The sequence below is a fragment of the Anopheles coustani genome, chromosome 3, assembly GCF_943734705.1.
Source record: "Anopheles coustani chromosome 3, idAnoCousDA_361_x.2, whole genome shotgun sequence".
Lineage (NCBI taxonomy): Eukaryota > Metazoa > Arthropoda > Insecta > Diptera > Culicidae > Anopheles > Anopheles coustani.
This window is the reverse complement of record NC_071288.1, coordinates 60,666,413-60,692,677: the sequence shown is the minus strand read 5'-3', so window position 1 is coordinate 60,692,677 and position 26,265 is coordinate 60,666,413. Positions and strand designations below refer to the sequence as shown.

The 26,265-nt window shown below is 41.5% G+C and overlaps 1 protein-coding gene across 1 annotated transcript in view; it reads right to left on the bottom strand.

Annotated features, from left to right (window-relative positions):
- The window catches only part of LOC131258649 (uncharacterized), a 28,928-nt gene extending 8,406 nt beyond the window's left edge, over nt 1–20,522 (bottom strand). Inside the window, exons 1-3 of the mRNA XM_058260004.1 lie at nt 20,456–20,522; nt 19,533–20,130; nt 694–929 (exon numbers count right to left, since the gene is read on the bottom strand). Of these exons, the coding sequence (XP_058115987.1) occupies nt 694–929; nt 19,533–19,755 (459 nt within the window). The 5' untranslated portion in view covers nt 19,756–20,130; nt 20,456–20,522. The remainder of the gene's footprint in view (nt 1–693; nt 930–19,532; nt 20,131–20,455) is intronic.
- Between the last annotated feature and the right edge of the window lie 5,743 nt (nt 20,523–26,265).

The window sequence follows — 26,265 nt, the reverse complement described above, 5'->3', positions numbered from 1 at the left end:
CTGCACCGGAACTGAGATTACATCGCACGTACAACAAGCTCCCACCATCGACGTCGTTTGGATCGCGGACGTTGATCCGCTCAACTCCTCTATGGTTCGATGTGAGGAAGAAATCCCAACGAAATGCTACTGAAGGGACGGAACTTTTGGCACCGAATTCCATCGAGTTCGATTGGCATATCCGCCTGAAAGCGAACGGTGCAAGTTGGAATGGACAGAGTAAATCGGATGCTGCCGCTGGCGTACGTGACAAGTTGCTCCGACGAATAAATAATGTACAATCCATTGCATGAAAATTCATTTCCTGGAACGAATGCCAAATCGTCGCTCCGAGCGGACAGGATTCGTACGAGTTTTATTTTCTGTGGCATTCCGCTGCTGGTTGCATCGGTAACGAATGCTCGAAGGTGGTAGTATTTTTTATTGCTTTTGTCAACAGATGGACACATCACGGTATAAATCACTGAGACACATTTTTACACGTACTGAGAGTAATAAACAAATCTTGGTCTCTCGAATAAAATAAAACAATAAGAAACTCAACCTCTAAAAACTCAATTTGTAGTGTTTGACCTAACGCCCCGCAGACAGTCACCGACGTAATTTATGTCGATTCCAACACTACAACGTTTGGCACGAAGCAAAAACAAAAAAGTTGGGCATACTAAATTTATGGACAGTTAGTAATCTCACCTGCAAATAGCCACCCTCACAGTGCGTTGCGTTGAGCAGCGACCCAACTTTGAACTTTTTGAAATTCAATCGCAACACCCAATCCCGGGGTGCTCCACGGATGCTTCGAAACCGGTACCAACAGGTTAATGGTCGGTTTCGATTTAGGTTGGTCACCTCGGGCGACGAAATATCCTCGAAGATATCGACGGTTTTGTTGCAGTGATCCTTTGCCCCATCGTTGGCTGTGTTACCGGCTGTGGGAAAAGAGGAGAAAAACAGCTCATTAGTCCACGATTCGATAGCGGATTTTTCAGGAAAATAAATTCAGTGTAGAGTTAAAATCTTGCTTGGTTAGGAAAGAACATTTCATCCAAACCTGTCAATAAAAACAATTAAGAACACAACACGATAAACAAGTTCCCCTTACGTGAGCGATACATTTCCATTCCAATTGGCTGTAAATAAATTATTGCATGAAAAATTGTCGAAAATTAATTCCATTTCCGCAAACAACCGGTCGGTGTTGTATGGAGGCGGGATTAAAATTGGCATTTTATGCGAACGATTCAAAAAATCGAATCAGTATAAAAATAAAACAGAATGAAAAATGTGGAATGCAACTCAATTGGGCTAATTCGTGCCAGTGCCAATTAAGGGCAACGCACCCGGGCGCACTTGTGTACAACCCGAACAATTCCACAGAGTGAAAAGCGAAGGGTAGTAGAAAGTTTCGGAAATCAAACATATTGAACAGTCTCACCATTCCGTGTAAAAATATGCTAATCGAATGAAAAGCGTAAACTGTGTAAACTCAAAAACGTTGAAAAGTGTACTGTGATAATAAAAATTGACAGTTTAAGCGTCTGATTGTTGGTAATTAGGAGCTCGTAAATGTTTCATTTAATTGTAGCTGACAAAGACTTATTTGTAGAATTTAACATTCACTTGTTCAAAGTAGCAAATATAAATGTTTCGACGAAAGCTTCAAATCTGTTCCTACTGGTAAATAAACTGAGTCCGATTTCATCCGTAAGTTCTATCTTAACAGTTTACAATTTAATGTATTAAAAATTGAAACAGTGTATTTTGATAAATGATGATCATAAGAGCATTATACAAAACGGACAGTTGTACAACGATTTATTGCCGGTCCAGTAAAAAATATCATTCTTTTGTTCTTCTTTACCAATATAGCAATCTCCAATTAGACTATAGTACAATAAAGCTACCTTTTGTGGACTATTGGAAACGATCTGTCAGACATATGTACGCCATATGCTTTCCCTCACTTGAAATAATGCCAACGGAAAGCAATAAAAACAAATACTTGCGTTGATTGGCTATTTGACTAACCCAAATAAAATCTATATATAGACAACAGAGTTAAGGTTTATTTTTTTTATTTCTCAGTTTTATTGGTAGAAACTAAAAATAAAAAAACCAAAGTTCTGCACCACAAAAATCGTAGACCGGGTACTGGCATGGCATGGATGGAGGATATGTTTTGACGAAAATGTGTCGCTTTGCTAGCAAATGGATGGTGCCATGGGGTTCGGTTGACATGAATAACAATCGCAAGCAACCATTAGCGAGAAATCGATTTCATCATGAGGGAAAACGGCACACAGATAGAATGTTGGGAGGTTTTGTCCATCGTCGAATCCTATCTTTCGTTTTAGAATTGTGTCAAAAATGGTTTTCTCGAGTAATCCTCGCAACTGTACTGATACATTTGGAGTAAATTCTTTTTTGGTACTGTTTTTTGAAAAAAAAAGACTTCTCCTAAAACGAAAATAAAAGATTCACGAAATCTTAGAAAATAAAAATTTTGCGTGGCTTATGAGAATCACCATACTATTAATTATTGGATCAAGGTGCTTCATAACTTCTTTTTATAATTCTCAGTTGCTAAGTACGGTGTTGAGATGAGGCAAAAACCTCTGCTATTTTAAAGTGCACGTGAAGCATGCTGTTTCATATAGACTCTAAATGGCAACGGAACTCGAACCTAGGTTTGCCAAGATCGAATCTGTTGTCTTACCGAGCAACCATAGCACAAGCAGAAAGTTGTGAGGAAATATCGGTTCTTATGTAAATTGTTTACATAACAAAAGTTTTTTTCTAATTGTGGTTCGAACATCAAAACTTTGAAACTAAATGAAGCACCTAGACCAGTACACCATTCGTAAAAGTCCACAGGAAATTGAAGATACACATAAGTCAACAAGAAACACTTAGTATTTAATATAAAAGTGATTATGATAAATTGAATACTGCATTTCAAAATATGCTCAAACTGCAAGAATTACAATTTAAAAACACTAAAGAAAAATATACCCGTCAAAAATGTTTCTCCGACACTAGATTCGAACACCAGCCCCGGAAAACTTCCATGTACACTATTCCTAAGCGACAAGCATTGGACAAAATCACAGTTAGTGATATGTAAGTAGGCAGGCGGAATGTATCATAGGAGACAAACCAACAAACAAATATTACCAGCATTAATGTTTTCCCACTCCGAGCATTGCGGGGCTTCAAGCTAGTTTATTTGCTAAAAGAAAGTTAATTAGCTAAAAGTTATAAACACTTTAAGAACTCAAATTACACTGCCACACCATTATAAGAAAGAACAATTAATCCTGTTACACTAAAATAAAACAGTTTATTTCGTAACGATAAAAGAAAATTATTTGAACAACAAATAAAAACCTAACAAGCTAATAATATTCATGATGTTCGCAATTGTAATCTTTTTCTGTAACTTGATTGAAACTCAAGTAGCAGTGACAGACGGTGCTGTATCACTGGAATAATCTATTACTAAAGCTTTTGATAATTATTGTTCGTATATTTGATCTATTTTAGGGTACTAAACATATAGAGTTTTTACAAATACATCGTTTAACACCAGAATAGGTTAATTTCATGTTCAATCTATTTTTCTTGTTCAATATTATTGGTGGTTAAATTTTTTACAACAATTGCAATACAGTTTGAGAAAGAAGTGTAAACGATATCAATTTGTCATATAGCCAACTAGTATTGTGCCTTATAAACCTTTTGACGAAATTCATTCATATGAATCTTACACCTAAGATTCATTCTGATGCATTCATGAATCTTTTTGGTTTTCAATCTTCAAACGTGTATGAATCTTGAACCCTTAATGAATCTTCATGAATTTTTCAAGGATCTTTCACGAATCTCAACGATTCTTTCATTGGCGTGGATCATGCGACTTAAACAAAAAGAGGGGTCACTTTACCCATTTTCTGCTCATCACTTTTCATCAGTTTATGTATTCACAACACTATAACCAACAGATAAAAACATTCAAGTTAAGTATCACCCTTCGTGTGCGAGACAGGATTTCGAAATGAGCTCCCAACCATGAAAGTGCACTTATTGCATTTGGGACGGACTAGAATTGTTTGACAATGTTTAGTCTTGATCTCAAATTAAAAAATGAAATAAAAGATTCACACAAAACGTGTCGCTGTAGTATGTACTTTGGCTAAAGTTTCAGCCATTAGTCACTTTTGCTGAACGATGAAATTATTCCTTGTTTGTTTTGCGACAAAATGTCGCACTTGCTTTAAGGCTCGTTTCGGTAGCTTTACTGCTGCTGGCAATGAATATCCGATGAGAAACAGGTTCCACAACCGGAAAACCATATTTCATTAGGGATTTTGCCGTTCACATTCGCCCCAAGCTGTATCGAAGGACCAAACCGAACACGGTTGAAGTGTAGAGCGTGCACGGCTTGGTCCATTCATGCCCCTGCTGTGTTTCATATAAATTTAATTACCAGCGCAAATTAAGTTTCGTCTTTTTCACGAACGTATTAATAATAACAAAAAGTATAAATCATACCCAAACTCCCGAAATGTACGTTGAATTCAGGGCATTTTTATATTTGGTTCTGGTGGAAGGCAAGTTTGTAGGCGATACAATGTACCAAACTGAAAGGAACTTGCATCCATTTGCGTTTTGAGCAAGGAAATGCACGTGGGACGTTCAGTATTTGTGCTGAGAAAACTCGCCTACAACCCAATGGGGGCGCATGGTGCTTCACGACCGGATTGAGCCGTTCCACATTACCGACCTCTTCGATATGGTGTGGCTCGAGTAGCTATGATTTGTTACCCAACTCGATACCATGGGTTGTAGCTAAAGCGTATGCTGCGTATTTTTGCGGTGCTTTTTTTTCTGTTTTACTAAGAAATTAACTTCAATTCTACGCTGCTTTTGCCGTTAGCAAACTCATGGTCGTAGCATTTTCTTCGGGGACTAATAAATTTGGCAGCGAGGCATATTTCATAAAAAGGGAAAAAACTTCAGCATAAAGTTTGAATTTTACGAAAGATTTTTCTGAACAAACTGCCACAACTCAACCCTGGGAATAAAAAATGCTTGTTTAAAAATTGTTCTGAAGAGTTACGACGCAAAATAAAACAGAATTACATCAAAAGAAGTCTTTAATTTTCAAGTTATTCAATTCAATTATAATCAATTAAAAAGTAATATTTTAGGACGAGAAACATTAATGCTACCAAGATTCGTTTTGTTTGTATTCTATGGTACATTCAGCTTGGTCTTGTGCCAGAGGTTCGGTGTTCGAGTCCCAATTGGAAAAAATCTTTTATAATGGGAAGTAATTTTTTTTTAATTAAAAGCGACGTTTACCACGATTTGAGTAGCGATATTTCCTCACAATTTCTAACATGTTCTATGGTCCCCCGGCATGACTTCGGCCTCGCGCTTGGTAACTCTCACTTCGAGTTCCGTTTCCACTTATAATCTATTTGATTCAGAAGTATACTTTACGAGCACTTTTAAAATGTTCAATTTTTTAATTAATCGCATAAAGCGATATGATCTATATTTGAGGCAATAAAGTTTTATTTAACTTTATTCCAAACAAATATTAAAAGAAACAGGAAAAAAACTACAAAAAAAGAAACCTACAATTGTTATTTAAAGTTTGCAGAGCTGTTTAACAACTATATTAAATTCAATATTGTAAATAGCATGAAAAAGTAGCTATGACACTGTTGATTTCAATTCGCTATTTGACAAAGTCATGCCCTTAAATAAAACAACACACTGATTTTGCTCGGAATCATCGATAGTCGAAATGTCAAATTATTAGAACAGCTCAGCTGGTGCCTTGCCAACTCATTGGTTATGCAAGTGTATTCTGCCGTGCCTACAAGAGCTTCGAGTGAAGAAAAGCTTTGTATTTAGTACCTCACTTTGCTGGATAGTAGCATTACGGTAAGAAAGCAAGCTAATGAAGTTAGCAAGTCAAAAGAAGTTAGTGCTTCACCCGGGACATTTTTTTTAGCCATCGGTAGCCGAACTGCTTAACATAGCGTTAATCAATGGCTTTGGTAGAGTATTTCTAAGCACGGCCAAAGTATTTCGGTGTTTTGCTTTGCACTGATTCTATAATCATTCCCTGGTGCCGCAGTTGGCACAGCAGATAGGAACCGAGCTTCAAGTCCAAAAACCAGGCTGTTTCACGGCTCGCTAACCACCCTTTGCTTCCGGGTAGATTAGAAATCATGAACTCGGGAAATGTGAAAAACGGAAACCGTACATACCGGTAGCGTGTACAGAAGCCCTTCTGGAATGTAGCCGGGAATCTTGTGCAAACCGTGAAAGAGAAGCTAATTAAATTTCTATCGAACTAATCAGCAAAAGATTCCTTTCCCATTCTGCTTAACTGGATTGCAAAGTAAAACAAACAAAAAGCTATGTGGTGGTATGGCAACGGCTTTTCTTGAGTTTATGGTTTGATTACTTTTCAAGTTGATGTTTGTCTTACTTTGCTCCCGAGAAAGCAGGAAAACAGCCTTACGATAGTTGACTTCAACAAAACATGTTTAAAAACCTTTCTCATGTGTTTCAATATAAAATTTAACTTTTTGCAATTTCTAACTGATTTTTTACATTTTACAAACTATACCATACTTTTATACTGGTATACATTTTCAATAAAAAAGTTCTTCTAATTTGCTTATGTCGTTTGGCTGTTGAAACATTTCAAAACAGGAAATATAAAGAATAATTTACTTAAAAGAACCCAATAAATATTGGAACATCAACAATATTATTAGTTGTGCTAGGGGCTGAGAATATGGTTATCAAATTTAAACACGAATCTAATTAAAAATGTACCAATTAGTATGTTTGAGGTAAATTTTGGGAACGAGACGAGATTCCAATTGAGCATTTTACGAAAAATAATTATACTTTAACATTACTGAGCATTCTTCAACATAGTAGGGGTTATCATGAAATCGTCGTTTCGTTTTAGCGGTCGCTAAAGGTGCTCATTTGTTCATTTCAGTCGCTAAGGGTGCTCATTTGTTCATTAGATGCGCATGCGCAGTCGAAACTCCGCTTCAATAAGCGACCGCTAACTCGATCGCTTCGTTTGGTCGCTTCGCTCAATCAATTGTATGGAAAATGTGTCGAGCAGTTGAGTTAGCGGTCGCTAAAGCTATCGGCAATGCTAAAATTGCAAATTTAGCGGTCGTTTCGCTAGCGGAAGCTCAAGACATGCCGCTAAATGTGAAAATGCTCATTTTCGTCAAATCTCTCGTTACAAATCTCATCGTAAGGTGCATTTTTCACGGAATTGAATAAAAAAAAAAATTTGTTACACAAAAAAGAATAAAGTCAATGGATTCTAAAACATAACATTTTTTTTTTTAATAATTCGCTTGTACTAATGTTTTGAAGAAGTTTAGTAATATTTCAAAATAATTTTGAATACTAAAATGAAAAAAAAAAATTGGGCCTGATATTTTAATCATCGACAAAACTACAGAAACGAATCTGACGAAAAGACACGTTCCCATAATATTTTGCTATTTAAAGTTCGTGGCTTTGGCAATCAAGTGCCATTCCGAGCCCATCGTTTTATTTGTCCATTAAACATTTTTTCGGTGGCTTAATTTGTTTCTTGTCGAGAATCCGTCTCCGTCTTATCTGGCTTCTTCCAAATTTACTGTTGACTTACGCTGCCCCGTTTTCACTTACTGCCACGAAGTATGAGTAAAACAGGGACATGCTCCTTTTTTAATCTTGGTGTCACTTTTTTTTTATGTGGCACGACATCCCCTAGTAGGACAAGGCCTCTCTCCGAAGAGAGTTTGTGTGACCGAAAGACGGTATATTATAGATCGGTGGTCAGCCGTTCGTAATACCGGAGGGTGCCAGACTCGAGATTCGATCCCACACCTGTGGTGTGGTGTTTCCTCGCGCTACCGCTGCGCCATGGGCACCCCCATTGGTGTCACTTTACGCCGCCTTAACTCTGACGCCCTTTACCCAGAAAGAGTCTTCCGTGATTATTCTTTCCCATTAAAGTCCATTGCGCCAACATGCACTACTTTAGTATCTTCGGTACTAGAGGAGATGATTTTGGCACCCTTCATCGGAACTGTACCTCCGAGCCGTCAAACATCGAGGTAGCAATTCCATGCTAACCCAGTGAAGTCGACAGGCATCCAAAAAAATACCATGCAGGCCTTATAAATTTGTCTCTTGGGCCAGTTTTGCTGTAGCATCTGTAGCAGCTCCATTGACCCTTTTTTTTGCGTAGGGTTCGCACCGTTTATTTCCTTACAATACTATTATTATTATTTTTTAGATATCACAAAATTATAATAAACGTGCTAATCCCTATGAAGCTCGTGTAATTGCCCCACCAAACGCACTCCTTAGCGGCAAAGTTTGGTGGGGCGAGCATCGTGCCGGCCACGGCCCTACTAGCTGAGTTTCTTTCCTCCTTCATCGCAGCCTAATGTGGCGGTTTTTCCTCGCTACATTCTGTGGACAATCCAAAACCAAAGCCTCATCTTCGGCGCCGACGCTGCAGTCGTCTTGCCTCCTGCAGCGCTGCATCGGCGGCGGTGAGGTCCCTCCGGGCAGCGAGAAGCTCCTCCTCCGTAACTGCTTCGTGCTCCCGGAGCAGAGCTTCGTTCCTCCTCTCCAGTATCTCGTGGTTCGCTCGTCTCGTCGTCCTGTTGCGTAACCGCCGGATGCGCAGCTGGATGTTGCGCAGCACCCTAGACCACTCCGATCTCGCCGCAGGTGTCAACGCAGCAAGTCTACGAGTGAGCTCAGGGCGCCGTCTCCGAGCTTGGTTTCGCGCTCGCCGAGCGGCCGCCTCGGCCGCCTGCGCTCTGGTCGCCTCCGCTGCTGCCGTGGAGCGCCGGTGCTGCTCCGCTCGCCAGTCGCTTTGAAGCTGGCGCGTAATCTCGCTGGCAGCGGTCACGACACGGCTCCACGAGTCGGCGCTGTGGAGCATGTAGAGTTGTAGGTTATCCGGTGTTGCTGGCTCCATTCCATGTCCTCGCAGGAGGCGGCCCCGAACGTTGTCGAATCGCGGGCAGTGGAACACGGCGTGCTCCGCTGACTCGACCGTTCCTGGGCAGTTGGGGCAGTCCGGGGACTGGGTGAACCCCTTGACAAACAGATATTCACGGAAAAATCCGTGTCCCGTGATAACCTGCGTCAGATGGAAGTTCACCCATCCATGCTTCCGGGCCGCCCAAGGCTCGACTGCTGGTAGCACCCGGTGGGCCCAACGTACGAAACGACTAGCGAGGGGCCGGGCAGCGAGATCGTCCCACTCGGACTGCCACTCCGAATATGTGATCGCTCGCTGCTTCCCCCGGGACTCCCTCGTCGGCCTTCCCGTCTGCATTCTTATCCGGTGGCACCGAGCGTCTTCGTCGAGCAGCAAGCATACTGGCGGCATGCCCGCCACTACGTTCCCGACCTCGTACCGGACCGTCCGGAAACTGCTGCAGACCATTTTGGCTGAGGCCCGGTCGACGCGCTTAAGGAGCCGGCGATTACTCTGCACTCGCAGTGCGCCGCTCCACGCTGGTCCCGCGTACCGCAACGTTGAGGTTGCGACATTGGCAAGGGTCTTCCTTCGGATACTGGACGGGCCGCCATGGTTCCTCAGAAGGTGTGACAAGGCCCTCGTCACCTTCATCGCTTTCTCCGTCACACTCTTCACGTGAGGAGTCCATGACAGGTGATCTTCGAGCCTCACGCCCAGATATCGAATGCTCCGCTGCGACCGGATGATGGTGTCACCGACTCGTACCGGGATTGACGGGTGTCCCCTGCGGAGGCTGCTGACCATTACAATCTCGGTTTTGTCCAGAGCTAAGGACAATGAGTGGCGATCGAGCCATTGCTGGACCGCGATGATAGCAGCACTCGCCCCTTCCGCCGCCTCCTCTGGAGTTCGCCCTGCCACCGTAAGTACGAGGTCGTCCGCAAATCCAACGATGCTTGCACCCTCGGGAAGCTCGACGTCCAGCACCCCGTCGTACATGACGTTCCACAAGGTGGGCCCTAAGATAGACCCCTGCGGAACGCCCGCGGTGATGTTGCGCGACGAGGTACCAGCTTCCGTAGAGTAGTGCAGAACACGCCCCTCAAAATAGCTTCGCAAGATCTGCATCAGGAACTCCGGTGTTCTTTTTTCCCTGAGAGCGGCCCCGATCTCTGTCCAGCTCGCGGAATTAAACGCGTTGCGGACATCGAGCGTTACGACCATGCAGCATCTTCGGTCTCTCGCGTTGGTTCGACCGAAGGCCATTGCTTCCCTGCCGCGGGCCACCACCTCCTCGATCGCCTGCATCGTCGACCTCCCCTTTCGGAACCCGAACTGACGGGGAGAGAGTCGCGGACCTTCTGGATCTTCCTCCAGGTGGGCGTTGAGGCGATCGAGGATTATGCGCTCGAGCACTTTGCCGACAGTGTCGAGCATGCATAGTGGGCGGTAAGATGATGGCCGGCCCGGTGGCTTTCCTGGCTTCGAGAGTAGGACCAGTCGCTGGTGCTTCCAGATGTCGGGGAAGACTCCACGATCAAGGCAGCCCTGAAGCACCCTTCGGTAGACGCCCGGAAAGGCACGAACTGCTGCTGCGGTGACGGCGGCGTTTGGAATGCCGTCTGGTTCAGGCTCGCTGCAATCCTCAGGAGCTCCTCCTCCGTGATGGGTGGGCCGGCTTCGATGAGTTCATCGTAGAGATGCGCAAGACGATTCATTTCCACGAACTGAGCGATCCTAGATCGATCCCGCCATAGGTTTCACCTCATCCATACCGTTCTGACGATCCAAACGTTTATTTTCTTCAGCCAGCAGGCGTTGTTTCACAATTTCCAAGTTTAGATCCTCTTCCTTAATATTTTCAAGGGCCGTGCGTCTCTGCCCCGATATCGATGTTCATATTCGCGTTGCCAGTTGGTGGGAGGGGGGGATGGTCAGCTTTTTTTTTTTTTTTTCGGGGTCAACCCCTTCCTCTTTCAGTTGCAAGCCATAACCCTACTGCCACAAGCAAAATAAACCAGCGGCGGATGGTGCACACACGCGCGCACTGAATTTTTTTGTCACAGTTTTGTTTTTTGGTTCCGTTTTGTTTTGTTTTTTGTTTTCCCCAACACAGAGTCTGTTCTATGAAGGCCACGCTCCGTCTGGCCCGTGTAACGGTCCGTAGCACCTCAGTGCACGGGCATTCTCGGAACCCTTCCTTCCTTCTTTCTCGTGCCTTTCCGTTCTTTCGATGCGTTTCGCACGAGGCGGGCAATCGGTTTGCCTTACAATACACAATAGGCACAGTTTTTTTTTTTTTTTTTTCCCCCTCTCCGGCACTTTCTTAGTTGCTTCGTTGCAGAGCTCCGGCAAAACACGTCCGATCGGCTTGAACACTCGATAGCAACTCGCTCCATTGACCCTAACTGAGTCCTAACGTGGTTCCCTATCGTGGATTCCATGAATAATGGTAACGCCTTCAACGCCTTCAACGCCTCTAGTGGAACTGCGATTGCGTCGACCTTGCTGTCCATGAGGACTCCGGCGCAAATCCAACGGCTTCTACCAGGTCGGTGTACTATTAAGTAGCCGTCATCTAGTTCACTGTTAGATTAACCTGCTGGTCAAGGAGGACGCCATCTGTTAAGGCTTGACTCATCTCCAAAGAAGTTACAGCAGTCAAGCGCATGGCAAAATGGAGTACCGATGTAGGACACGAAGGTAATAAAGGATGCTGCAGCCTGTTTGCTGAAGAGTGGGCTCGCCTGGTTGCTAATGGCGCATCTTTTTTCCGGGCGAGTCTGAAGGACCTACGGCTTACGATTTTGCACTAATTACATTGCATCGTCAGGAGTACATTTCACCAACAATAACAGTACTATGGCCCTGTTTTTTTCACTATTAGTCGTCGAAGCTGGGGGATATGCACCATATTTTGGGAGTTTAGTTCGTAAAATTCTGCTAGTTTATAAAAAAAAACGTCGTATGTAAACTCGGAAAAGGCTGTTTTGGACTTCGTGTTTCACAGACCAACGATACATGCATGCCATACTTTGCGTTATTTTCCTTCAATAAGGTGTTTCTTTCTGCGAACTTAACTTAGTGTACAGTTCTCTCAATGGAACAGTACCAATTAACATTCATCATGCCCAGAATTGCGATCAAAATAAAAGCAAAAAATCATCCAGATAGAGGAAGAAGTTTTGCCACCAAACACACCAACTATCATCACCACCAACATCACTGCACTGTTAATATTTCTGATGCACCTCACCACACAATTTTCATAAGCATTCGAGTCAACAAAAACGTCCAGGTTTATGCACTAGCACAGAACTAAAGCCACAAACAAATCGGTATTTATTTTGACTCGAAATGACGCGCTCCAAACCCTAGTGATTTTAAACATTGAATATATGACAACAAAAATCGCCTACTACGTGTCGCTTTGCTTCGAGCGACCGCTTCGCACAAAGCGCCTGCTCGACAGAAAACAGCCTCATTATACTAATTCGAGCAGCGACAGCTACATTTTAGCGGTCGCTTATTTTAGCGGCTTTTAAAACGACGATTTCATGATCGCCCCAAGTATGCTGCCTGTAACCGTAGGGTAATAAGTGGAATACATTTGCGCTTTTATTTTAATCTGTGATGTATTTAGAGACATATTGAAATTTTGAATACCTTACATCAAACCATTTTGTTTTCAATTGGTGATAAAGGTATGTGATTGACTTTTTAAACAAAATACTGAAATATTATAAACATGTTAAAATAGATCTCAAACCGGCTGCACAATGAAAACAAAACAATTTCTACATTTTCATAATTTTCCTATGGTGGTTTCGATCCTAGGAAAACCGGATCTAGAAAACATAATTGAACAGAAACAGAGCATATGAAGACAATAACAGTGAAAGAAACAAATCTTCTTGTTCACACTTCACCGGAGCGTGCACAACTCTTTTTCTGTTATGATTTCATGGATAAAATAAATTAGGAAAATGAAAAAAAGGAATCTTACAAACAAACACAACTTTCAAAGGTGAGTGGTCATACTATCCAAGGTTTGCAACGATGCGAGGACAAATCGTAACGCTTGGTCCTGGCAGCACGGTACTCTAGATTACTTTTCCAAGCAAGCGCTATGCTCGCGGTAATTATTTTCATTCATTCAACCGCAAGTAGTTGCGCTACCACAGGGACGCACAATGGACTTGGTGGTCCACTCAGCATATCCACTCCATGGTAGGTACACTTTGAAAGTGCATCACCATCAGCTGCAAGGCGTTCTTGTGGCAGGTCGCACAAAAGCCGTCTGGGGTTTCACGAGCACGAGAGAAAAAAAACCTTATTTCTCATGTACCTTCCATTAGTCAGAATGCACGGCTACAGCGACTTGCTGGTTGTTTTTTTGTGAGACCGGATTACATGTGCAGCTGTTCGCGAACATAAAGATGTTCCATGATGGTTCTTTGGCGTACTGAACATTGGTGTTTGTTGTTTTCTTTCGTACGCAAATCCTTTTGGTGACTTCATGAACTGCCATTTTTGTACATCTTTTTGTTGGTTATGCAAAAAAACAACGTTTCAGTGTAGTTCATTTCGTAAACCGTCAAAGCCCATGACCTAGTTCTGGTGCTGCAAGTGTTTTTATTATGACTTTTTCGCGATAATCTTAACGGTGATGGAGAGGTAACTTAATATGACTATTTTGTATCTAGGCCATATAAAAGCAAAACATTACATCCAATCAAGATGGCTGTACTGTCATGAAATAATTCTATTTTTTATTTCCTGCAATCACAACAACAATCAGTATCACTAACATTTTATATAAAGTACATAAACACATTGTGAACAGAAATGCTATTGCTGCATTCTGCGCATAACATGGTGCTCATATTAAATTTTACATTTTTATCATTTTTAAGTCATCCTTTCTCAGAACTTTTTCTCCCATAGGCACTTATAGCCTCTAAAACAACCATAGGCAGGATGCAGAATGGGTTAACAAATCGACCGTAGAACACCCGATGTATTTTCCCAGCACGGTCTGCCGGTTTTGCCCAACACCAACGAAATTGTCACGTGCCTGCGTAGCGCGAAAATTTTCCCCACTGGGAAAATTTAGTGCAATAAAGGTAAGCGACTCGTCCGGTTTTGTTTGAGTGCTTTGTGAAATTGTGTTGAAGGAACCATCGTTGAATGTTGTGGGCACTTCGGATTACCTCCATGTACTTGTTTATTTTGGTTTGCTTGGAAATTTGAACATCACCTATGAATACATTATTTACAATTTAAATAAGACTAAATAAGAGAATTTTCATACCGATACAAATACAAAATTAACACATTTATAAAATATTCCATTGTTATTATTTTAATATTGCTTAAATGTTTTGGAATTTAGTATTTATAAGGGATTTATAAGAAAGATTGTATCAACTATCACTGAATAGCAGAGGTTGATACACTAGTTTAGTATTACCGATACTTGGTTAAAAGGATTCGTGATGTGAATTATGAATTATTCAATGTATGTTGACACATTAAATTAAATTCAATCAGATCTCATTTACGTGCCACCCTTTTTAAAATGATTCTATCTGCTCTAGTAATGCAATAACTTTTTACTTTTGTCATAAGCAGTAGGCATTGAAATTCAAATTATCTACTTTAGATCAATTTTCTTGTTATGGAATAAGTACAATGATGTTGTTCCCGTCAGTCCAATAAGATTTAACCTTGATGTAGACAGAAAGCATCAATAAAGACTGCGTAACTGTAACGCTGAGAGCTTGTTTGTTACGGATCGGATCATCTCGGATCTTTTGATCTGCTATTTGCTGCCGCTAGTAAATGCCGTCTATGCCTGTTAGCACCGCCTATGTTCCAATGATGTTTGCAATGACCTGGTTGGAGAATCGTGTGACCTGTTATGGGGATCTATCAGTGAGGCAAGATGCACCGTTGCGAATTTTATGACTTTACATCAAAACTTTACAGAAAATGAGGGGCAAAACAATTTCGGTATGAAATCATGTAGTATTTCGCTACGATGTTTTGAGGTATACCAGGATTTTAAATAGAATTTTGCAAACAATCTCGTTTCGGTCAACTACTTGATATTTAACAAATACTGAAAAGTATTGGCTATTAGGATTATTATTGGAGTACAATTAATAGCAAAATTAAACAAGGCATCGAAATATTAACAATTTTTCACCCTTAACACCTAGAAGAGCTTAAAAAATATGCATCGCTAAAGCTCTTTTCTTGACACGTTTAGAGTATGTTACTGCATGTATTGTATGATGCTTAAAATTCCAAGCTGTGGAAAGAATCATCTCAACCATTGTAATTGCTTTTTCTTAATATAGTCATCTCATAGCTGATGATGTTAATGATGATGAGTTCGAGCTCTAACTCCATCACAGGTTTGAGAGTGACGGAGTAATCTAAAGATATTTGCATGCAATAAACAACGCAAATCACGAAGTGGTGGTATCAAAGTGACCCTTCACGAAAAAGACCGTTCAGCTCTCTTTTCCATGCATACAGTGGTTAGCACAACTTTCAAAAGATAGAAATCCGGTGTGCACGGCCAACGAATGCTCTCTCTTATTCATGTAACCGGTATTTCATATAGACGGTAGCTGGCAATGCATATCATAACGCCGATGTAGTTGTCTCACCTCGGAACAGGTCCTATTGTCTCGGAAAAAGTAGTTTAACAAACAACAATATTATTTTAATCATTCGTTAAGCTAATTTTATTGCACATAACACATTGTTTTAAGTAAGTCCTTTTCTATTGTCGTAAAGGGTTAGGGCTGTCGCACACCCTCATATTTGTTATTACTCGCTATTTTATAAGGTGAACTTAAGGAGCAGAACAAGCAAGTGCGTCATTCAAAATTTCAAATGTGATTTATCAGTAAAAACTTACCAAAAATGTGCATTGCTCGACATTTTCTGCTGCTCGAGCAAAGGATAAAAATCCCCTCTGAAAGAATTTCACCATACAGTACCAAAGCAGTGGAATTTTGCCGAAAGAAAAATGATCTTACATTAAAGAAAAATTTTAACATCCTTTGTTGCGTGTTTCCGCGGCAGCATACAGTTTTATTTCTTTTGCTCGGCACAGCCGGGCACGTCTTTGGAATTTAGTATGCACTGCAGTGCGCTACGATCATCATGTTGATGGCGATGATGTATAAGAACGAAACCGTACGAATCCTCTCGACAGCCTCAGTGGCAATGCATGTGGAGTGAGATATTTCGGCAGTGCTTAAGATGAATAAAATTAGCATACGCTTATCATACGTTAAGGTGCTTTCGATGAAGGAAAACAGTGCTTTGCTTTGTAGCTAGCTGCTTTTAACTTGTCCCCTCTTACGTTCGCTTGGGGGAAAAGAAAAAAGTTGCGTCGACACACTTCAGCTACTTACGAACATCTGTTATTGCCTGAGGGGGAAGGAGATTTCTTGATTTTTTCACCAACATTTTCCATAAATTATCAACACGACACCTAGCATATGGATCCAGTGTAACGAGTGCCTTTCATATGGTATTTTTAAACGCGTCTTTTCACATATTTGCTACTACCTTTTTTTTCTGAGGTTTGTTCAAAACCAGTTCAGCAACACTATGTATGCTTCATTCTTTGTTCAGATAAATACAGCATTTGTATTTGACCATAATACAACATTTTTGTTTTGAAGTTTGATAGTTTTGTCCCGAATCACAATACAAATTCTACGAATCTCAATTTCAACGGCATATTTTTTCATTTAGATGGGCAAAGAGCTCATCTCATGAATAAGTGAAATATTTCGAATCAACCATTTATCCAATACCAGCAAGCCAGTGGGCTCATGGGTTTTCTCTATCTTAGTGTCCATTTTCAGTCAACTCAATCGGTTGCCCAACCCAGCGGCAGCTCCAGTGCGGGTTTCAAACTCCCAGCAAAGCGTGCGTAACCAGCGTTGACTCCAATTTCGATCCACCACATCGAACAACGAAATCGATTTTTTGTTCTTTCAGCGACCTTCGACTTCAAAATAACAGCAGCCCCAATGAACTGAAAATTGCCAGCGTAGCTCGTCCCGGGAAAAGTTGGACACAGTTGAGAAAAAATCGAAGGAAGCACCGTTACACGACAGCCAATCAGAAATGGCCAAAATCTGATGCAGCCTTTACGTTGGAGATCCTAACATGGACTAACGGACATGGTAGTTTGGGATTCACCAGGAGCTTTAATTGAATTTAGTGTTGACGAGGGTACGATCTTGAACGTTGTTATGTCGAAGGATTTAACCAACAACGGTATAGGCAGGATGTTTTAAAGAGGACATTATTTCGTTCATGCAAACTTTTTGTGATCAGTTTGTTGGTAACTGCCAAATGGTTAATCTTAAATAATTTATATGACAAAATGTTTTCCAGATTCAAGCTTTGTTTCAAAACGTATTCCATTGATTCATTCCAGGATTAAAGTCCCCCTACATAATGCGACATATTACTGAGAATCTCTTAGAAAATTGTCTGTAATATTGAGCATCATATTCCTAGCATCTTCTTCTTCAAGTAAAACTCGCTTGCTATCCTAAAGGAATTGCCAATTCCACAAATTGTGATTTACGCGTGGCTTTGTTTTATGATTATCACTTTCACGATGTTTCTTCTTTTTCTACGTGACACTCCGCATTATTTTATGGTTATTTGTCATCTGCGGACTCCGCTGGATGCTTATGGTCTCCCGGTTTTTTCTTCGCGTCCCCTTTTTTCCCACAACCGTTTGGCCACAACACTGACACCACCGGAAATAGATGACCGAGAGATTTCACCAAATTATGCCCCCGATATGCCACGGACATTTCGGTAATGATGGGTGCTTTGTTATGGGATATTCTCTTCCCTATTTTTCCTCCCACTCTTCCGCAACATCCTGCGCCACTGCCGCCAGAAGGGAAAGCAAAAATAACAAGAAGGAAAAAATAAATCTACGATCCATCCCCGCGCTGGTGGCGCCTCGGCAGTGATAAAAGAACTCCTTAAATACCCGTGTCATAGATAGCGCGTGGCGAGAAAAATGGTATGGCAATTTTCGCATAATCATAACAATTCCAAAAGCTTTCAAAAAGATTAATCCGATCCAGCGCCAAGGGGTGTCCCTGCGGGGAATCGCAGAAAGGCATCGAAAGAAAGTGAAATAGCGGCAATAAATGATTTTAGGAAAGGACACAGCACTAATGCTCATTGTCGTTCGGCGGATTGTCTGGAAACACTGGACAATAGTTTTGTATCCACACAATAAACAGTTTAAACGACAGATTTTGTTTGTAGGCAATATTAGAAAAAAGAAACCGTAAGAAATTAAACTCTTCATTTTGACGAACGACACACTAACTTGTTGCCATCTGTTTAAAAGAAAGTTTCCATCGGTATGTGCAAAGGAATGGCCAAAGGTAGGTGAATTGAGAACACCAACAACCACCGGGCATGTCTACCGAGTCCGAAGTTGCACCAATCAACTGGCCGCTCCTTGCTGCATGGAGCTTAAAGTACCTTTCCCACAAAAACCACTGCTGTGAGCGGACGGCTACAAGTTTTCCCTTGACGGCTCTTCGATTTGCATACGAGGAGCCACCCAAAAGGGACCGAAGTCTTCGACGTGCCAGACGGGGAAAAAATATCTTTCCCATTAGGGTTCGCCTTCCTCAGGGGGAAGGTTCATTCACATTCATAACACTCGATGCAGTTCAAGCACGCGGTTCAGATAAGTTGTTTTTTCCTTACCAGTTCAAATCAAACTCTCCTTCATTGGCCGAAACAGGGAGCCGTTATTTGCTGACTGGGGGAAAAACAATCCAGGCATCACACGTTTCAGCTATGGCCAAGGATGAAGAAAAAATTGCCTGAAGCTCCACTATAACGATATCGGCCTTCTGCGTTCATTATTGCTACTGCTTCCAGCATAAAGCTATGATAGTAGGGGATGGTTGGGAAAATTAGTTTTTCATACAAAACAGTCGGGTCAACTTGAACTTCAACATTTTGTTGCAGAACACAGCACGGGAACATACTCGTATGATGAAACAGAAGTACTGTCCAAATTATTTAAAAAAATATACAAATAAAAACATAATGTGAAGCTTAATAAACAACAAAAGAATCCGAACGCAGCGAACACATCAAACGACCGTGTTGATAGCGAATGTTCAAAATGTATGTCAAACCATCGCGCTATAGCCAGCCGCTTGCCAGTTGAACCGAAAGGGTGTCCTGGAAAATTCGCTCGACTCCCTTTTTTGCGCCTTCCAGCCTCGCTCTGTGTGTCTGTTTTTATGTATCGCACATGTGTGTGTGTGAGCTCATTTCCTCACACATCGAGCCGACCAGAGCAAACACACACACTCGGTTTACCACCTCGCGGGAAGGAGTTTGGCAGTGTTTGGCCACGGGAACGTGCGTCGAGTGAGGAAAAATAAGTGTTTACCTCGTTTTTGCGGTGATGGTAGGTTTGTCGGTAAAAGCTGCTGTTGATGTTGTTGCTGCTGCTGCTGCTGCTGATGCTGGTGCTGCTGCTGCTGCTGCTGCTGTTGCGATGTCACAACATGCACATGCGCATTCACGACAAGTATAATGAACAGAGCTTTTATCCATACTTTTCTCGATTTGTGTAAATTATTCACTACGGCTTTTGATTCTTGGCACATCATATTTCTTTTTTTCAGATTTCTTTTTTGCACCGCTTTCCGCTTCCGGACGAGGTCACACTAATCCGGAACGGTGGAAATGGACCGTGGCCCTACGAGCAGCACAGTGCACACGAACACTCTTCCCCAGAATGCTTCTGACGCACCACTTCGAGTGCCACGTCCGGGCAACTGATGGTAGCAGTATGACGTTCACGGCGCTGACATCAAACCAACGGCGAGCGAAAGAGCGTTTCCGCGGACGGAAACTAGACCAATGCTAACACCTCACCGGGCTAGTTGATTTCCGGAGCTACCGGGAGTACGCATGGAAGCGATGTATTCCAAAGGTGCGGGTCTACCGTGATCTGCACAGCTTCACTATTGACACTTCCTGCACTAAAACAACATAGTTACGAGATTGTGGTTGACCTAGGATTGAAAGGATTTACGTAAAAAAATATGTTTCCAATATCACTCGACGAATTGAACCATGCTTGTTGTTTTTTCTTTTCCAACACTAGAACAAATTTTGACCCGATACCATTTATGGTGTCAATTAAAGAAACACTGAAACCCCAATTACACCAGTATCGGAAGAAGAAAGTGAGATTTTAATCGTTTGCTTTAGATAAACTAACTAGAGAAATCATCCCGCGTTCTCTGAAAAATCGATGCTCGAAAGGGGTATGGTGTATCCTGCCGGATCGAGAGCCTTTCTTACCGCAAACACTGTGAACAACACAAGTCAACTTTTAAACTGGTCCAACGTATAGCGAAATCACATCCACGGATTGGGTAACAAGAGTAACAGAATGACTTCTCTGAACCGCTCGGAGCCGATTGTAACGCGAAACTGACTGGTGGATCGAAATCAAGCCTCGGTCCGAATGGACACGGTGTTTCTGAAAGTGGAGGGGATAATTCACCAACAAAAGGAAGTCTAAAGTGAATGTTCTCGCGCGTTTGTTGCGCATGATCATTGATGCCATTCCAGTAGGAGGACGGCGGAATGAACTCTCAACAGCTGATTGAAACGCTTCGTTCGTATCACAGCAGTGGTTGTGCCCTATTGGTATGTTTATTCAAACGTCTGCTGCTTTATTATTATACAATCTGAACCAACAAATTTCGCCTCGTCCAATTTTAATAACACTCTAATATTGAAATAACAAATCATTGGAACTCAAAGGAAGCCCCTTATGTTCGGTGATGTCGACACATATCAGTAACAGATCCATCTTTAGGACACGGCGTATCAGGCAAATCCAAAGAATGTTATAAAATTCTGCTGAACGGTTCTTGACTTCGTTTTCACTTTCAACACGATCAAACAATTTATATGAGTGCAATAGTCCAATGGCATCAGTTTTTTAAAGGCAGCTAAAACTGCACGCGCACTCAACCAATCGTAGTTTCGATACTATGCGCAAAGTTCAGATAAAAATTTGTAATGAGTTCAATTTTCGATTAAGCGTATTGCAAATAGCAGGAGGAATTTGGTCATTTCTGATTCCTATTCATTGTAAACAAACATTAAGTTTTATAGATATAGATGTATATATCTACGAAGTAGATAAATAGTATAGTATAGAATAAGTATAAAGTTACAGTTGTGGGTAGGTTGGAGAAAATGTCTACGCACCAATTATTGTTTAAAAATTAGGTTTAGACTTTCTTTTTTTTTATATCTGGTCGTCCGAAATAAAATAAATATGAATCAAATATTAAAAGCGAATGGAGGAGCCTGATGTACATCGTCTTTAAGTGATTCGAAATTGTCATAACAACTCTTTTTTTAAATCATTGGGATATTTTCATCACGTTGTGAAACATATTTTACATTAGCTATACGACTAGCATAATCAAAACATGATCAACCCATAAAATCGACCTTGTGTTAAAACTTTATATTCAAAAATCGATCATATTCGGCTCCAAGAGATAAATAGAGGATGAACTAATAAAAGGTGTTTTCTTTAAATCGGACAGAATTATCTTAAACCCATCAAGATGTTTTTCAAATCAGTCATGTTGCCGTTAACATGGTGGATACTAGTTTTAATACTTTTTGGTGTTATTTCTTTTCTTTACTTTCGGAATATCCTTTTACACCGGTCCGGGAAAAACAAACCATTTTGCGTGACCAACCGTGAGCATGAAAGCTTCCTCACTTTCCCATCCCTCCACACCAGCATGTTCGACGTGTAAGCTCTTTAAGTGCTCGGAAGCATAAATACTCGCAGGGAATTCTGGGAAAACCCTTTCGCTGGACGAACAAACGGAACCAGCCGGCATTGCCGAGTAGGTACGAAAAAAGTCAGCAGGAAAAGAATCTCCGCATGCTGTAGCTCGAGTCCGGAAAGCTAAAATGTATAGAATTAAATTAACATATTTTTCCGCTCCAGTGGCGGTAGTGGAAGTACAAGACACGCAATGGCAACACAGCATGGCAAACGGCTGTCTAGAACCGTTTCCAATCCTCGCCTGTCGGACAACTTTGACAAGGGTTACAATAAGCAAGGTAAAGGAAGTGGTGCAGACGTACAACGGCGGGCATAACTTCATGACATTGCCTTCAGTACAATCGCACGGCATCAGGGTTGAAAAGAATGACTAAAGATTTGTCTGCAGTATTTTGTTGTTTTGTACCATACACTGTTCAAACCAAAGATATGTAAAGGTTAATTATGTTGATGTAAAGAAGGTTGTGAGCCAAAGAAAATTTTGTTCACCCCAAATGTCAATGTTTGCTGCAGTCTCAATGAAACGATTATGGTTTTCCTGGAAATATATTTGTTGTTTTATTTTATTTATTTGCTAACGTTTCATTTGCATGTACTTACAAACATGTATACCGTCATTTATTTTGGTATTTTCCTTTATTTGTCATTCTTTTGCTTGTTTTTCTTATTCTTCTTCTTATTCTTTTACCGTATTGGTCATGAGCCCTAACTTTCATTGGCCGATATTCTAACCAGCACTACCACTCCACTGTCGCGGACCCCCATTATTTGCATTATAATATTCAAAACTCCTGTTACTTTAACCCTTGTTCTGTCCAGTTTTGTGATATTTATTAGACCAAACTACCTAATACATTCATTGTTTTTCATTGCTATATTTATCTTTAGCTAATTAGCTTTAGTATCTATCTAGGAATGCTGACGATAGTAACAAGCCCGCAAAAATAATTAAATTTTTGTTTTATGTAGAATAATATAATAATATAAATAAACATTAAAATATCTAAACAAATATTAAACATGTCAAAAATAATTTCCAAAAAATAAAGAGAGAGAAAAACAAATTTTAAAATTAGTTTGATGAGGTACGTTACAGTTACGGTACAGTTAAGAACTCTCCCTGTGGTTCTTGTTTGGGTTTGTAATTGAAATTAGCTAAATCAGTCCCAGTAATTGAGCTACATCTGGTACTGCCTTTGTTCCATACTTAACATTTAGTACCTTCCGCTACTCGTTCTCCACTCGACCCGTCAACAACCACAAGGTCAACGAAAGTGAAAACCGTCGCATACCACCGTCTTGCCCGGCCGCTAGGGAGGACGACTCCGAGATTTATGCGCTTTATTTAGATTAATGTATCCGTGAGAGAAGTTAATTTGGGCGGTAATTAAATTCATCGTCCCCGTCACAAGTGAGGTTTGCTCGTACCGCAGCACCGCCTTAAAGGTGGCCAAACTTGGGAGCGTGGAGGTGCACTTTTAGAACACACCGTGGTCTGTTGGATCATGATCAGCAGCGTACCGTTCATGGCTAGCCGTGTAGTAGCGAACATTGTGAGCCATCATGCTTTTTGTTTCCTGTTCCGTGGTGGAGGATGTTATTGTTGTTGTTCTACGAGGTCATAAATTACTCCCGATGTTTTCGCAAAACTTGTCTATCTCTCACACCACTGCCATGCCCCCTCCTTTCCCTTCCTCCTGCCCTTATGTTGGTGGTAGACGCAACTGCAATTATGGCTCATGTTACCAGTGTCTGACCGGTTGGTCCCCGAAGTATTTGCCGTTCCCTTTAGTCCTTCCTAGGAGGTACACCGACACAACCCTTCCTTTGCAGTGTAGAATCTTTACGGAAAAGATAAGGTTTGAAAGAGCCCGCGAACAACTTTTTTCGCATTTGCTAGCAGAAAACAAGCGATTGCATAGATGTGAGTCCTTGTAAATGTTCGTTAGTTGCTTGTGAATTTTCATTTATGCATCAGCCTCCATCGAGAAAAATGAAAAACAACTTCGTTCCAGGCCCAAGTCTAACGCCAAATTATTAGACTAATTTTTTTTTTTTTATTTAATTTTATTGTACAGTTTCAAGTGCAACCTAGACCTTCCTCAGCTACTGAAGTTGTCATCTTAATAGGAGCAGATTTTTGTCAAGCCCTCCACAAGAATATTCGAATCGACACAGCGTGCATTTTAATAAAGAGGTTGTTTTGTTCTCCCTACGTTCATATTGTTTTAAGTGTCCTTTCGACGCAATCTGGCACCCATATTTACTCCTATAGGGATTTGCATGTTTCATTGAATTTTGCGGGTGCTTCAGAATTCGTTACTTTTCTCGCTATGCGAAAATCAAGAGTAAAACTTCCGGTCAGCTACCCCGGCCTCCCCAGCTCATACCCATAGAAACACGTACCAGTACACAGGCACATACGACGGCTATTTCAAGTGGAACGTTATTTTGCAACGAATCATCCGGAAACCCGGCGGGCACAGCTGACCACCAGAACCACAGTCCAGCCGGCATGGGAATGCTACCATGGCCTAAAAACCAAGCGGTATGGAAGTAAATAAATTAAACTTTTATTTAAATTTCACCACCGTTTTTCACTGTACGCCTTCCGTCTCCCTGTCGCGCGTGCCGCATAGTTTGCCCTTCCTTCTTCGCTCACTGGACCTAGCGCTGGCGGTTGGGGTATCGTTAGCTAAATCAGAAGGATTTTTGCGGATGGACAAAATGGGAAAAACTCGTTATTTAAATTGAATTAAAACACCACAAAACTATACACAAAGTTGCAACCGGCCTCTGGTTCTCCTTCACATCCGGATGACCACACGGTCATTGAGAGTGTTTCCGTGCCGGCCATGGTTCGCATAAGCCGCAATGAGAGTACTCTGTGGTAATCAATGTAGAACGTTCTGTGCTGTTCTTTTTTTTTCAATAACCCTTCCTCTATGCTTAAGGATTAGTCCCGCGGATTGTAGAGTTGAATAAAGATTGTACCACCACATGATATTAATTGTTTGCATTGTATCTACGTTTCTACTATCGAGAAGTTTACATATTCATTTGGCAGGATTATTTTACACTTAAAATACCGTTTAAGTTAACAAAATGGATTGTATTATGGATTGGGCGTATTAGGAGTGCTCATGGCACAATTGTGGTACGAGGATACATCGCACACAAAGATATCAGTTTGAATTTCGAGTTTGACTCGCTCGTTATAGCAAACAGGTGACTACCGTGCTTTTGATCTACGATAAAACGTCAATAGGTCACTATTCAAGTCCAATAGGGGTTGTTGTACCATTTTAAAACAATATTAATCTCAAACATTACAGAGATGATCTGAAACCAGCATTCAAATAATTACTTTTAATGTTGATTCCATTTCTTCGACTTTTAAATCTCGTGGGAATATTAGAAACATATAGAAATAAAAGCAACATACTGATGTTGGTTTCCAAAACTGCTTACATAACAACGTTTTTATTTCTCATGAAACTTTCTAGCTAGTGAAGATCCTAATCTTGCTAGTATTTACTAAATATCTTGAGGGCTACCTTTGCATGTTACGCTGAGGGCGCATACAAAAGCCGATACTTTCAATTGGTTTTTAAATCCATAATAAATCACTAGGAGCCGAGATCCTTCAACAAGGTGGCATTCTCATTTTTGTGGTATTGTTGACATAAAGTTTTACCATCGTTCCAGGGAATCGGCATAGAACGGTTCAATGGTTAGATGAAGCCTAACGGTAGCACGAAACGATAGCGATACACCAGGGGAAGAACTATTTCTCGAGTCAGATTTCAAATGGCTAGGATTTGGTTGACCTTCCAGCGTAGCCGGATCTCCACGTCGAAGCGATACCAAAGCTCAAGATGTGGTAATAGGCACTCGGACACCGGATAGCAGTAAGCTGATGTCGATTGTATGTTTACCATTATATTGGTGCCACGGAGCAATCGGTTGCGGAAACAGGATTAACATCTGGTTCCCGTCCGTTTGGTACCGAGCCGGCACATGTTGGACAACCTTGGTGCTAACGTTTCCTTCCGGCCATCTCCTGTTCTGTACGATTCAGTCGGCCAGATTGGCTTGCCTAGTGCTTCTGGGTTCTGGCTCGACTTGACCCAGTGCGGCTCAACGTGGGAGCATAGCTGCCACTGTGTTGCTGATGGTGCTGGTGTCGGTTTCTCGTTGAGCTTAATAATAAATCGTACCTCCAACGTCAATGCCCGCACTGCCGGTTGGCGGGCCCGTCCATGTGCCGAGGGGCTTACCGGAGTTT